General features: G+C 39.6%; 1 protein-coding gene across 1 annotated transcript in view; it reads left to right on the top strand.

Moving 5' to 3' along the window:
• CPB2 (carboxypeptidase B2) overlaps nt 1–16233 on the top strand; it is a 39643-nt gene that overhangs the window by 22556 nt on the left and 854 nt on the right. Inside the window, exons 7-10 of the mRNA XM_004577473.3 lie at nt 1522–1632; nt 6496–6589; nt 10928–11130; nt 12567–12654. Coding sequence (XP_004577530.2) covers nt 1522–1632; nt 6496–6589; nt 10928–11130; nt 12567–12654 — 496 coding nt within the window. The remainder of the gene's footprint in view (nt 1–1521; nt 1633–6495; nt 6590–10927; nt 11131–12566; nt 12655–16233) is intronic.

The raw sequence follows: 16233 nt of genomic DNA, 5'->3' as shown, positions 1-16233 counted from the left end.
TTTTTATGTTGTTAACAATTTTAAAAAGATCTTAGTAGTATTTGTTCACTAAAGTTCAAGGAAACAAATGGTTGTGAAATAACTCAAGAATTAACAAATAGCAATATTGACACAAATGAAGATCTTAACCCAAAGCTTAGCCCTAGGTGAGATTATTAACCAGTTAAAGATGTCTTTGTGGTTTTTCTGCCTCTATGTTTAACGTTTGAGGATGAAGTTTTCAGACCTCAGAACGTGGGAACCCTTAGATCATGTTGAAGGATTTGATCCTGAGGTAGGCGTTTTGGAGCAGCAGGAGAAGTCACCACTTATGATGCCCTCATCCCATATGCTTTCTAGTTGGAGATCCTACTATTCCACTTATGATCCAGCTCCCTGTTAATGACCTGGGGCATACAGCACAATATGGCCCAAGTACTTGGACCCGAGCACCCACACGGGAGACCAGGAAAAACCTATCATTTCCTGCCTTTGGCCTGGCCTGACCTTGGCTGTTGGAGCCACTGGGGAAGTAAACTACTGAATGGAAGATTTTTCTCTCTAATTCCCCCTCTCTTTCTGTGACTCTGACTTTTATCTACATAAGTAAATCTTTAAGTAAACAAACAACAATAACAAAAAATTAGGAATGTGAGTTTAAGCTAGTATGAGTCTAAAGTCACAACGAGCAAATTTCAGATGACTGTATTAGGAACTAAGAGAAAGCCACCACTGTTGTTAAAGCCCAGATGCTTAGAAGCACACTCAATTCTTCCAAAAATAAAACTTTACCACAGGTGTTCAGGGTAGTATAGAAAATATCATCTAACTATGTTTGATTTAAGTTGCAACTAATGTAGGTGATTTAAAAAGCTGAACAGAATTTAGATTTTTGTTTCCTAAAATATTTGTTGTGGGAATTTTGGCTTTAATGAAGATTATTTTCAGTTTTTGAAGGGAAGTTCAAAAATGTATTGCTTTATGTTTGTCTCAGTTAACCAAGAAAATTGCACGTGCAAGCTATTCACTGCCACTTATAAAAACATATAATGTTCAGTGTTTTTGAAGAATTAGTATCTCCTTAATAGCTACATCTTCGAGGGTTGGTGCTATGGAGTAGTAGGCTCATCCTCCACCTGTGGCGTCAACATCCTATATATGCATCATTCTGTGTCCCAGCTGCCCCACCTCCCATCAGCTCCCTGCTTAGGGCCTGGAAAAGCAGAGGAGGATGACTCAAGTCCATGGGCCCCTGCACCAACGTAGAAGACCTGGAAGAAGCTCAGACCTGGAAGAGCTCAGCCCACCTCAAGCCATTTTGCCATTTAGAGAGTGAACCAGCAGATGGAAGATATCTCTGTCTCTCCATCTCTCTGTAACCCCCTGCCTTTCAAATAAAAATAAATCTTTTTTTAAAGTTACATCTACAAATCTATCAATGCCAAATGGCTTCTCAAAAAGGGAGGGAAAAACACATAGAAGAAGTGAACTAAGGTTAGAAGGACTTGAAATGTTCCTAAGCATACTTGGTTTATTTTGTAGGTAACTAAATCCTCTGAGGAAGAAAGGCCGTATAACAATCTTCTGAGGCATGTGGACTTCTATGTTATGCCAGTGATGAATGTGGACGGTTATGACTACACATGGAAAAAGGTAAGTAAAGGCAAAGAAGCAAATTTTTAAAACTTGCTGTAAGGATATAGGAGATATAGGCTAAATTATTCATAGCCTCCTGGATCTTGGCACAAAGATATTAGGGAAAATTTAAGTTTTTATTATGGAAAATTTAAACATATACAAAGTAGCAACGCCCTATAACACATAGTCTCAATGACAAGCAACTCATGACCGACATTGCTTCATTTGTATCCTCCACCTCCTTCCACGTACCTTACCAATATTATCTCAGATACCATATGTTATCTTATTAAATTCTTGGTATGCATCTTGGAAAGGACTCTACAAAATGACCCTAGTGCAATTGGGCCTAAAACATAAGTGAGGCTGGCATTTGGCTAATGATTAAGATATGAACATCCTATATTGGAGTGCCTAGGTTTAACATCAATCCCTGGCTCCTGACTCAGCTTCCTGCTGATGCAAACCCCAGAAGGCAGCCCTGAAAACTCAAATAGTTGGGCTCTTGCACCTATTGGGGAGATCTGAATTGAGTTCTAGGCTCCTGCTCTGGGCATTTATGGAATGATTTCAGTGGTTAGAACCAATCTCTCTGTTTCTCTTTGCTCCTCAAGCAAATCAAATAAAATCATTTTAAAACAGTGGCTGGCATTGTGATGCAGTAGGTTAAGACACTGCCTGCAACATCAGCATCCTGTATAGGATCCAGTTTATGTTCTGATCATTCCACTTCTCATCCTTGTTGATGCACTTGGGAAAGCAGCAGATGGTGACCCAGGTGGTTGCGTGCTTACCACTTGTGTAAGAGATCTGGAAGAAGCTCTTGGCTCCTGGTTTTAGCTTGCCTCACCACTGGCCATTGAAGTCATTTGAGGAGTAAAGCAGTGGAAGTAAGATCTTTCACTCTTTCTGTAATTCTGCCTTTCAAACAAATAATTAAAACAAAATTTAATAGTAACGGGGGCCAGTATTGTGGTTCAGCAGGCTAAGCCAACACATGCAATACAGCATCTCATGTCAAAGTGCTAGTTAGAGTCCTAGCTGCTCTGCTTCCCATTCAACTTCCTGCTAATATACCTGGAAAGGCAGCAAGTACTCCCTCACGTTGGAGATGCAAAATGGGGATCTAAGCTCCCAGCCTGCCATGGTCCACCCCAGCTGTTGCAGCCATTTGGGGAGTAAAAACAGCAGTGAAAAGATTCTCTCTCTCTCTTAAATTAAAAATTAAAGTTAAAATATTTTTTAAAAATTTAGAAGTAACTACTGAATATTAAAAAATGTGTGTACCTAGCATTAAAGTTTCCAACTAAGTTATAACTCTAAAAACTGTGTTAATTTAAAATCCAAAAAAGTTTCTTATCTTGCCACTAGTTCATACATCTTTTAATTCTATTTGAATCAACAGGACCCTCCCCCATCTCTTGGTCTTTCTCTTCTCTTTCCTCAAAATTCACCTGTCAGAAAAGAATTTTCCATCATGAGCTTTGCTGGCTGCATGCTATGTCGTTGTATAGCACATTCTTGTGTTCTCTGGGTTTATTTTTTTAATTTGACAGCATCATGATTAGTAGAGAATGACTCAAGCAATGTGAAGCACTACCCTTTCAATTTAATGAGGGACAACATAAAAACACAAAGGAGTGTATGTAGATTTGGACAACCTACCTGAACCGTACATAAAAGGACTGAGAATGAGTATAGGTGCTGGGACTAGAAATATGTATGTTTACATAGGAATTATCTCAAGTAGGAGGTCATAGTGATGGCAACAATGTAGGAATCTGATGATGGTTGTTTTTCTGAAGGTGGGTAACTGCTTAACGAAGTAAATGAGAACAGCCTGGCATAACACTTAGCACCCACTGGGCATTCAATAACTGGGCTACACCCCTAGACCAATATCACAGGAAATTAACCTTAACTTCACAGTGGAATCAGTGGAATCAGTCACCCTGCAGATGTGCCTTTTCCTTATTACAGTTCATGCTACTGCCCTACTAATTAATTCCTGCGGTTTATGTGCCTATTCTTCATTGTCCTTCATGTTACTGCCCTACGAATTAATTCCTATGGTGTAAGAATCTGATTTCCCCAGGGTGATTTTCGCTACCCAGTCACAGACCTGGGAGTAAGATGAGGCTGGGAGGCTTGGCAGAGCATCCGTGAGAGTAAGAGAAAGGTTATTGGAATCACTCCAACCTCACAATCTAGTCACTTATTTATTTTTATTCAAAAGGCAGAGAGATGTCATGAGGGCTGGGGGGAGATTAGGAGAGAGAAAAAGACTATGGATGGACATAGGGAGTGCCTATTCACCGCTCACTCCTCAAACACCCACAACAGCGGAAGCGGGACCAGGCCACACTCAGTACAGATCTCCCATGTGGATGAAGCTGATTGCTTAAGTCATCACTTGATGCCTCTGGGAATGCACATTAGCAGGAAGCTGTAATTGGAAAGAGCCATGACTTGACCCTGGGTATTTCAATGCAGAATATTTACTCCCCAAGCGAAACTTCACAATTTTAGTCTGTGAAATCAGTTACACGATCACATTCTCAGCCACCTTAACAACCCAATATAGAATGTGCTTCATATTTATAAGTTAGAATCAAATCAGTATAATCAGGGCAGTCATCAGGCTAGAGATGTTGTCACATTTTCACCTCTTACTCCGAAAGAAGAGGGTTGAAGTTGGTTTAAAGCAAGCACTGAAATGCATGACTCATGGATGGGTTTGTTTTGAGACAAAAAAATTACTTTTCTTTCCTTCAAAGTGCCTAGTGTTACTTTTGCATAAAATTAAGGGAAACAAGATTAAACAAGAAGGCCAATGAGCAGTCTAATGAAACCCAATGAAAATTTTGTGTAGGTAGAAATTGATCCAATCTTACCATTTCGTTTGGTTCAAACTAAATCAGTTTGTGTGAACCTGCCTGAGATCTGCCTAGTGGCAGGGTGTCTGTTGGAGTGAATATGTGAAAACAGTGACAGGGTGTAGCAGCGGAAGGAGTGGGCTCCAAGGAGAAAAATCCATCTCTGACCATTTTGACTGCTATTGTTGTGCTTCATCTGGGCGACAGAAAGAGATTCTAATGATTCACTTCACAAATGAACACAATGGCCAGGATTAGGCTACACCAAAGCTAAGAGCTGGAAACTCAATCCAGATCACCCATGTGGGTAGCTGCTCCGACCAGCAGAGCCGGCAATGTGGACACAGAGAGGGTCTGGGGATGAAGCGCCGACAGGAGACCAGTGATGGTAGAAGTCTCTGCCAAGTCTCTCTTGCACCTTCATCTCTTGTTATATACTCCCCCCACCCCACCATCCTCATTTAGCAGGATTTTGGATACAGATGAGTCCAATTAGTCTAGGTGTTTTTAGCCACAAGCCCAATTTCTGTTTCTGCCCAGGCTAACCACTGCTAATCAACTCCTAAGCTCACAACAGGTAGCAGGAATTAATTTACTTGAAACATCATTGCAACATCCCAGGGTGGTGTTAGCAGGAAGTTGGAGGAAGAAGACATTGCTGGTGTCAGACCAATCAGCCTTATGAACTGTGGACATCTTAACTGATATCTTAACCACTAGCCTAAAAGAACACTCCACCACTTCAGCTTTTTTTAAAAAAATCACACCTTTCCTAATGGCGCTCAATGAGAGAATGCTGAATAACTGTCTACATACCTTACACAGAATATTATTATCTAATAAAATGAAGTAAATGTTGCAGATGACTAAGAATGGACACTAACACATGTTAAGTTAAAAATAAAGCCAAGCACAAATGAGGATTTGGAATAGGCATAGTAAGTATAATTTGTCTTGTTACGTAAAATGAAAGGGATAAAGCTGATGCAAATTTGCATTCCCACCTGCCACAGAAAGGCAGGTGCATAGCTTCTGGGGAGATATCCAGTTACCTGGAGTAGAGTAATGGGAAGGAAACTGGCCTTTGAGTATTATTGCATATCCTTGACATTCTGAAATACGTAAATGCATTACTTCTTAAAATTATAGATTAAGGGGTTGACACAATGGTGTATCAGGCTAATACTCTACCTGTGGCTGGCATCCCAGAAGAGCACTGGTTGATGTCCCAGATGTTCCACATCTAGTCCAGCTTCCTGCTAATGCATCTGGGAAAGTAGTTGAAGATGGTCCAAGCATTCAGCTCCCTGAATCCATGAAGGAGACCTGGAAGAAATTCTTGCCTCCTGTCTTTAGACTGAACCAGGTCCGTCCACTATAACCATTTGGTGAGTGAATCAGCAGATAGAAGATCTCTGTCTCTCCTCTCTTAAATTTGCCTTTCAAATGAAAAAAAAAATCTTAAATAGATTAATCAATAGATCTAAATATGTTGTAAATATTTTCACTGTATTTTAAAAATCTTTCCAAAGATGTGTTTTATTTTATTTGAAAGGCAGGGTGACAAAGTGAAAGGGTTTCCATCTATTGGTTCCCTTCCAAACACTTGGATATTTTTCCGAGGTGTGTAGGTAGGAAGCTGGATCAAATGTAGAACAGCTGGGAATAGAATCGGCATTTATATGGAATTTTGATCATCATAGGCAGTGGCTAACCTCACTGTACCACAAGGCTGATCCTCACAACACATTGTTAAATCAACAACATATATTTCAGAATAGTATACGATGAATCTCTGTAGAAAACAGGAAAGTAAAACAAGGAACAAAAAACTACATTATACACACATATAATTTGTTGAAGTGTATAACTATGCCTGATTTTTATGATTAATATAGTGTAAAAAATAGACTGACATTACTTTTGCTTTTTAAAAAGTCATATCTTGCTTGAGACATAGATGAGGCTGCCCTGGTTATGTGTTCATGTTGTGTTTATTTAGAACCGAATGTGGAGAAAAAACCGTTCTTTCCACGAAGGCAATCGTTGTGTTGGAACAGACCTGAACAGGAATTTTGCTTCCAAACACTGGTGTGGTAGGCAGTTTATTTAATTTTTAACACTATCTCCTCATTAAAAGGGTGATAAGAAAGACCCTGAGCTGTAAGTACACAGGAGATGTATCTGAATTAGAGAACAACTGAAATACTAAACTTTCCAGGTAAGGGTGATACTAACAGTGGTGACTGCTTAGCAAACTGGCTTATCTCTCCTCACCTCATCTCTCTGCTGTTCCTTCATCGTTAATATAAAGAGGTTGAGGGAGCAGCTTTGTGGTGTTGCCTCTGTCGCCTGCATGCCAAACGCCAAATGAATGTTGGTTCAAGACCTGGCTACTCCACTTTAAATTTAGTTCCCTGCTAATGGTTGATGGCCCAAGTACTTAAGCCTCTGTTACCCATGTGGGAAATCCAGATAGAGTTCTTGTTGTGGCCATTTGGGCAGTGAACCTATAGGATACTCTCTCCCTTTCCCCCTACCTTCTTGTCCTTCCCACTCCAACCTCTCCCCGTCCCCTCTTCTCTCCCTCTCCCTCAACCTCACCCTTTTCCTCTCTGTAATTATCTTTTAAATAAATAAATAAATCTTAAAAATTTTTTTAAATAAGTATGTTCATTTAAGTGTTTTCTAGTTTCAAAGCTGTAAGATTCTATTATCCTAAAATAATATGACTCAGACTATTCAATATCTTATGTTAACAAATAACATTTCTCATTAGGACAGCAAAGATCTCGGAGGCAGGAGACTTCTCATTTCCAATTGTACAGGCAAATGTTTATTTTTGTAGTGACTGAAAACATATTTATTTTGTTCTCACTCTTCACTTTATTAACAAGCTTCTGTTTCATGACCAATATAAGGGATATATAAACAGTAATATAAAAATTGACACAATGAAACTTATTCATTCCTTGATTTGAATGAGTTAAAGTCCTCAGGGGGTATGTATTTAGCCTTTCTTATATAGAACATAGTGGAATACTATTTACAATAAAACAGTACTATGCATAAGATGTGTTTACAAAACAAACTAAATGAAACAATGAGCTTGTATCACTTGTTTTTCTAAAATCAGGCACATTTCTCCACAAGGAGAGAGGCTGTTGTAGTCACAGAATAATCTTCTTCCACACCTTTGTCATACACAATCTTATGTAAATTATCTTAGATATTGCCTACAAGAGAGGTGAAAATACATGGTTTTGAAAAGTTTATCATTATCTCAAAGTATATGTGAAAAACGCTCAACAAAATCCTCACCTTATTTCCTTCCCTTCTGTGTTAGAAACTCCAGCAGGGCCTGGCACATAGAGGGTCCTCAAAATGTCAATTCACTGATAAACAGGAGGTCGCATATCAAGCCTACTTACTTTCTATGACCATCTTATCCTCCTTCTGAACGAAAACTGTGTATGCATGTGTGGGTGAGAAATGAAAAGAAGGGATGGTTGTGTGGAGGGGGTCTCAGGACTATTAAAATGGAATGCCACTGACTGTGTGGCTTATACAATAACTTAGTTTCTTCCAGTTTTGAAGGCCAAGATGAATTTTCAGCAGAGTGAGTTTCTCTTGAAATCTCTTTCATTGGCTCACTGTGTCCTCACACAGCCTTTTCTCTTAGCAAATACCTTCTCTATGGCTCACTCTCTCCTAATTAGAGCATCATATTGGATTAGGAATCCACTCTTGTGACTCTTAACCTTGTCTTCAGAAACAACCTTTTAAGAATATTCCCTTCCCGTGGGAGGGCATGAAAACTAGGATGGGGGCTGGGATGGCTAGATAGAGAGGCACTCAACAACACCCGTGAGGGCTGGATGGTTGAGTTGGTTGGATAGAACTAAGCTTTAATACCCATTGACAAGTGCCAGAGCCAAATGGGATGGGGGACAGACTGGTCTTCTGCTACACATACTGGCAAACCAGGGTAGGGGGCGGGCCTGGTGTGGGTTATCGTGGGTCGCCCCAACTAGGCTGCAGCTCCCACTGGTTAGTGTGAGGGCCGAGTACGTGCTGGGCAGAACCAGACTGGACTGCAACACCCATTGGTCCCAGTGCAACTCGGGACTGAAAACAGAACCAACCCAGCAATTGCAACCACCAGCTGATTGGGGTGATGGACTGTGCCGGGCCCTGTGCTTGCTAGAACATGCAAGAAACTAGTCTGGGAATACCTCAAAGTTTCTTTGGAGATCTCCCCAATCGAACTGCTGGACTCAGAACTCTAATCAAGAAAAGACAGAAGACAGAGCAGATCAATCATTCATCTCAGCTATATGTTGGCAGCGAAAAATGGGGCAAACGGAGACTTTATGATGGACCATATCAATCAGTGGACGACCTCATCGAGCGAAACTGGCAGTGACTCATAACTGGAGAACTATTAGCATCACTCGAGCACATATCTCAGAGCATGCCCCACATCCGGGACTCGGGGTGGGCGGGAAACCGGGTGGGGCTTCTCCCTCAATATCCTCCTTTACCTCAGATACAAGATGGAAACAATATGGACATAATAGTATTGCCCACTTCCCTATCCCCCTGAACCTTTGTTTTTTCTTTTTCTTTCTTTAACTGTAATTAACTATGTAAAGATTGTCAACAACAACACAATAAAATAGATTATAAAAAAAAAAAAAAGAATATTCCCTTTGGACCTGGCACAATAGCCTAGCGGCTAAAGTTTTCACCTTGCATGTGCTGGGATTCCACAAGGGCACCGGTTCTAATCCCAGCAGCCCTGCTTTTCTTCCAGCTCCCTGTTTGTGGCCTGGGAAAGCAGTCAAGGAAAGCCCAGAGCTTTGTGGGAGCCCCAGAAAAGTCTCCAGACTCCTGGCTTCAGATTGGCTCAGCTCGAGCCATTCCAGCAGCTTGGGGAGTAAATCATCAGATGACAGATCTTCTCTCTCTCTCCTCCTCTTTGTATATATGACTTTCCAATAAAAATAAATATTTAAACAATTATTTTGTATGCATTAGTTCAGCTAAACCTTAATCAACTGCCAGTTAAAGTATATATTTTTCATATTGTGGATTAAAAAAATTGAGGTTTAACCAAATTGAACAAATTACCAACGCTACTTAGTTATTATATGGCAAAGCCAAGATCAAAATGGTGATTGGGTATTTAACAGTCTGCTGTGTGAAGGACGGTTACTGCCACAGTACCAAATTTGTATCTCCTAACATAACAGTGCTTACCTCACAGGATTGCTATGAGGATTCATTGAGTAACTACAGAAATGTTTGGAGAGTTCCTCTGTGGGTGTAAGCTGCTACCGTTACTATCTTTGTTCAAGAGTGCAGCTGGATAGAAACAAGAGTTATTACTGGGAGAACTAGGATTGCCAGTCACACATGTGTCTTCTGTTATTCTTAGAAGAGAGTGAATTCTTGGGTCATATGTGCTCTCTGTGGCTCTCTCACTGTGAATTAGGCATAGAGGTGGAAGTGTCAGAAGGCAGGCATCCATCTGTAAGGATACATATATATATACTTCAATCTCTCCAAGGAATGAATAAACATTATTCCGACACCAAATATCACCATCTGTTTTATTGACTAAACCACTCTGGCAAGTGTTCAAAATGTAACTCTGAAGATAGACTTGCATATTCTGAGTCCCCAAGTGAGACTTTTATGGACTATATTGCTGAATTACTTTTAAGCTATAAATATCAGGAAAACCAAACTGACAGTGGAGTAAATAAAATGAGGCTGATATTGTCATGCTATAACTAGATATTTGAGGATGGCTGGCCTCTTCAATCTTCTCTGGCTGCTTTCTCAAGGCTGCACGATAACTGTGCACAGGCAACACGAGAGGTCAGGGTGGGAGGGATGTCTAGGGAGTCTGCTCCGTGGGTATGAGAATATTTGACTCTAACAGAAACATAAACAATATTAAGCATCAGTTATACCTTCTTGGGATGGACACTTGGTACAACAATTAAGATGTTGCTAGGAATGCCCACATCTTCTCGTGGAGTGCTCATTTAGGTCGCAGGCACTCTGCTTCTGATTCCAGGTTCTTGTTATTGTGTAGCCTGGAAGACAGCAACTGATGGCTCAAATGTTTGGGTCCCTGCCACACACTTGTGCTGAAGAGACCTGTGTTGAATTCCAGGCTGTTGGCTCTGTCTTGGTCTAGCCCTGGCTATTGCAAGCATTTGTGGAATGAATCAATGAAAATGGTCTCTGTCTTTGTCTCTCTTTCAAATAAATGGAAATCAGATTTTAAAAATTAAACAAATATGTTCTTTAAATAACACTGCCTCATCCACAGATGTTGGGAGAACATGTCTTCAGGGAAACTATATATTATGACCATACATGCATCCTCCTGTGATTTCATTGTATTGATTTTACTACAGGGGAAGGTGCCTCAAGTTTCTCATGCTCAGAGACCTACTGTGGACTTTACCCCGAGTCAGAGCCAGAGGTGATGGCAGTGGCTAATTTCCTGAGAAGAAACATCGACCACATTAAAGCTTATATTAGCATGCATTCATACTCCCAGAAGATTGTCTTTCCCTATTCCTATAATAGAAGCAAAAGCAAAGACCATGAGGAGCTGGTAAGTGTCACTTCACTATTTTTCCTCATTTACATATCACAAATAAAATAATGCTTAATCGAAGATTCAAAACTCCCTGGGAAAATACTCTTCCTCAGGAGGACCCATGCATGAATATTTCAGACCATGGTTTGGCTCAGTAAAGCAGTGCCCTGTGGTCAGGGTTCACCGCAGGAATTGAGAGGATGGGTCTTGCCCTGAGGACATAACCTTCATTCCAGCAAGTTCCTGGAAGCTCAGAACTATTCCACTGACGTGATCTGCACACAAAGCCATACATAAGGACACGAGAGTTATAGAATGGTGGGATTGCTATGCGCTCGTGAGCTTCCCACATCAGTCCACCACAGATGAAGCCTCAGCCCAGCACTCCTCATTTGGTGTTAGCTGTGGGAATTGTGCAGGCACTGGCCCCTTAACCTCTGGAGGTTTGGTCCCATGAAAGAAAGTATGCCCAATTTCCACACTGAGGCCAGCCTGATCCGTCAGAAGGTAGTGGAAAATACAGGAATTTTAAAGAGGACCCACATATTCTGCTTTTCTCTCATCATGCTTGGTGTCTGATGTTCTGTGCTTGGATTGATGGGTCAAAGGCCGCTGATCAAGTTCTCATCTCAAATGCTTTCAGGACAATGATGTGTCATGGCAGTGACTTCATTCTTGGGCAAGAACTGCTGTTTATAGAGTACTTTGCATTTTACAGATTCATTTTTTTCTGTCTCTGTTACCAAAATGTAATACAGTGATGCTAGGGGTGCTAGCCATTGCTGATGACTTATATATGATTATTTGTATTTTCTGAAAAAGCACATTTGGTACACAAACATATGTGTTACTTACAATTCTGTTTTTTTTTCTCAAGGAAAAACTTTAAGATTTTTTTTTGCTTTACCTTACAGAAATGAAATGATACTTATCATGATTTGCAAATTAGAATTAGTATAATTGTGTCTTGATTTTGGGTTACTACCAGCACAAATATTTATAGAGTTATTATGTGTAGAATACTATATTCCGGGACCCTTCCATGGTGTAGTAAGCTAAGCCTCCACATGTGATGCTTGCTAGCACCATATATAGGTACTGGTTTTGTGTCTGGCTGCCCCATTTCCCATCTAGCCTCCTGCTTATGGCCTGGGAAAACAGTGGAGGATGGCTCAAATGAATTTATAGAAACTCGTGTTACAATGACTTTTTCTACAAATTGAATAAAATATTTTAAGACATTGGAAGAGTTTGTTTAAAGCCACTTGCATCTGATTGCCATACAGTGAAAAACATGTTTTTAGTTAATTTATTCTTTCTCTTATTTTGTCTGTTGGATAAACTCAGTTTTCTCATGCACATTGTAGTTAAATTTAATGTTTCCTAGGAAATTTTATCTGTGTACTTAGAAGGGAAACATTAACTGAAATTTCACCTCCTATTGCTCCTAGTCTCTAGTGGCACATGAAGCAGTTCGTGCTATTGAGAGAACGAACAAAAACATCAGATATACCCATGGCAGTGGCTCAGAGAGTTTATGTAAGTATTTCCTAAGATCTTGGAGAATCGTGACCAACTAAAGGAGTCTATGTGTTGAGTTTTGCTGTGTAGGCTTTGTTTTTTTCTAATTTGCATATTTAAATAGGGCCACATGCAAAATGAACAACAATCATAACAGCTATAACAAAAGCAGAAGAAAAATAAGTTGATGGGTGAATATATTAACAAGCTAAAATGATATTTAGGCTGTGCTTATCACTATGCAGAGGAATTACAGAACTGGCATCATCATAGCATTGTAAAGCCAAAGAAGACAGAAAGGTTCAAAAGACTGTGTGAAAATCCAGGACCACATGTAAGGCTGTGCAGGTTGTACACTGCACAAATCTAGGGGACATCATTTATTAGAGATGCTTTTCAGTGATAGATGGTGCCATAGCCTATACTTTATGACACAATACAACTGGATGTCTTTTCTATAGAAAGCAGCAACAAGAACTTGAATGTGGATGACTCTTAACAAATATTTTCCGTTATTTTCTACAGAAAGATATTTAAGAGAGACTCCAGTGGGAAGACAGACAGTTTTTTTTTTTTTTTAACCGGGTGTCAGGGAGATGAAGAATAGCAGAAAACAAACATAGTACTAGGTGTTGGCAAACTACAGCCTGAAGGCCAAAGTGAGCCCACTGTCTGTGTCTGTATAGCCTGTGAACTAACAGTTTTTCAATTTTCCATGGCCAAAACACCAAAGCAAAAGAAGAGAATAAAACTTTGCAAGACTTGAAAGATATGGCATTCCTATTGTGTACTTAAATAAAGCTTGACTGAAATACAGCCATGCTCATTCATTTGCATATCATGCATGATGATTTTCTGGACAGCAGAGCTGAGCAGTTGTAACAGATTGCATAACCCACAAAACCTGAAATATGGGCTTCCTGGGCCTTTACAGGAAAACTTTACCAACTCTGCAGGTAAACAATTAAGCATTAAAATATAGTGTAATTTCACTGATGAGTGTTTTGAAAAAAAAAATATGAGCCTATGGGTTTGAGAATGAGGGCAGGTGACAGATGCAACTTATCTTTAGTGGCCTGGGATGGTGTTTATAGGTGACATTTCTGGGAGACCACCCTCGTAAATGGCTACCAGGAGAAAACCAGGGAAATGGAGTGGGCTGGGCAGAGTAAAAAGTCCAAGAGTTATCTTTAGCAGAATAGATATAAAAAGTCACAGTCATTGTTTCCAATAAATTGCTTGAGCATCAGACACTCAGTTAAAAGAAAGTCTGCAGTGTGTCTCATCTTCCTTCTAACTCCCTTAAATGTCAGCCAATTGATCCATTATACTATCTCTTTCTCTTAGTCCACTGGCCCATTGTTGCCTTGACTCACCCAGGATCTTGTATTGTAGCGGACCCACATGACTCGCCTTCCTGTTGCAGTGTTGTTGGCTTCTATCCTCTTCTCAGTTACTGTTTGCCAGAACATTAACTACAGTGCCTCAGGGCTGAAGGAGTGTTGGAGCAACCTTCTGTGCTGATGAAATCAGTTCATATCCACACAGTCATTCCTCTAGCATGCACCTGTAGTATAAATATAGGGAAAGGGCTGGAAGAATAAATACTAGATATTGATTATAGCTTTCAGAAACATATGATGAATGAATGAATACCTTATTTAACCCACTGTTAATAGACATTTTTCTTTTTTTAAAGATTTATTTATTTTTATTGCAAAGTCAGATATACAGAGAGAAGGAGAGACAGAGAGGAAGATCTTCCATCCGATGATTCACTCCCCAAGTGACCACAAAGGCCAGCCGGTGCTGCGCCAATTCAAAGCCGGGAGCCATGAGCTCTTCCAGGTCTCCTATATGGGTACAGGGTCCCAAGGCTTTGGGCTACCCTCCACTGCTTTTCCAGGTCACAAGCAGGGAGCTGGATGGGAAGTGGAGCTGCCGGGATTAGAATTGGCACCCATATGTGATCTCGGCGCTTTCAAGGTGAGGACTTTAGCCGCTACCCCACCGAGCTGGGCCTGACATTTTTCAGTATTAAGTACAAGTAATGCTTTCATAAACAACTTTGTAAATCCATGTATAGGTACAAAGAGTCAATTTTGCATATTATTAGTTGTCTGTCTAGAAAAATGCAGAAAATAAACCAAAAAATTAGTTACAATCAAAGAGGTGAGTAAGGTACTGTTTGTGAACCATACATACTTCTGCAACATTATTATCTATCACAAATAGAAAGGTGGAAAATAAAAATAGCACTCACTACATTACATACATGTACATGTATGTGCATATGAACACACAAGGATTAATTTCAATGGAGTATGTGTATGTATGTACACACGCAAGAAATCTGTAGTAGCTATATACAAGGCCTGAAAAATTCTGCTGGTTTGTATGAAAGAAGAAAAAAGTAGAAACCTGGGTGGAAAAGCAATATAAATTTTCCCTTAAGTAAGGTACGTATTTAATACAATCTTGATAAACACTTAAATACATCTGAAGTTTATTTGAAAGAGTAAATTTAGGGCCTTCTGACCTAGCTCCCTGCTGATGTACCTGGAAAAAGCAACCGTGGATGACTGAAGTATCAAGGTATCTGCCAGCCACATGGAAGGCCAGGATGGAGTTCCAGGCTACTGTGGCCTAAGTCTGGTCAAGCCCCATTCATTCCAGATATCTGGGGACTGAGCCAGCAGATAGATGATCTTTCTCTCCCTCTCTGTAAATGTGCCTTTCAGAGAAAGAAGACTTTAAAAAAGAAAGAATCTGATAAATGAATTCATTAAATTCTGAAAAGAATAGAATGTCTTTAATCCAATATTAGCATGCATTGCAAACATATGTGACATTGAACATAGGTTTATTGAGTGTAGAAAGACACTGTAATGATCGGGAGATCTCGTTATGTCATAAAGGCATTCAAAAATTTAAGAATGTTGGATAATCAATTAGAAATTAATTGAAGTAATGAGAAACATTATAAGATATTTAGAGAAAAAAATTGGTTGTATCGTATCAATGAGTCTTTCAGTAAAACTCTGCATGTATTTTAACACCCTGCCAGAAATGAAATTAAAAGTCAAATAATAAAATGAGAGAAAACAAACTCCACATATTATACAGAGCTAGTAATGCTACCATTGATTTGGTGAGCAATCTCTAAAATGAAACACAGAAAAATGAGCATGGATAATTGATAGGGATTAAAATGATGTACAATAGCAAGTGAAATGTTGAAGTCACTGAGAATCAAAGAAATATAAATAACTTAAGATAACAGATATCATTTTTAACCCATGAAATTGATGGCAAGGGCATTTCCTGTGGATTATACAGGAAGGGGAAGTAGTGAAAGGTGAATGGTGTTAAAAATGAGCTGACTTCTTTGAAGTGTCCCTGGGAAAAAGTTTGGTAAGTTTGGAAGTGTTTATGCTTGTTCTAGGAAACTTAGGGAAGAATATTTTAAAGCCGCAAAGAAGAAATTATGTTTAAACAAGGGTGCTTATTGTAAAATTCTTTCTATTGGTAAAAAATTGGTTAAAATTTGAAGGCAGCACATAGTTGAATTACTTCTCGCTTTATAATACAGTGGTA

This window comes from Ochotona princeps, chromosome 12 (genome assembly GCF_030435755.1).
Source record: "Ochotona princeps isolate mOchPri1 chromosome 12, mOchPri1.hap1, whole genome shotgun sequence".
NCBI lineage: Eukaryota > Metazoa > Chordata > Mammalia > Lagomorpha > Ochotonidae > Ochotona > Ochotona princeps.
This window is presented reverse-complemented; position numbering and strand designations above follow the sequence as displayed.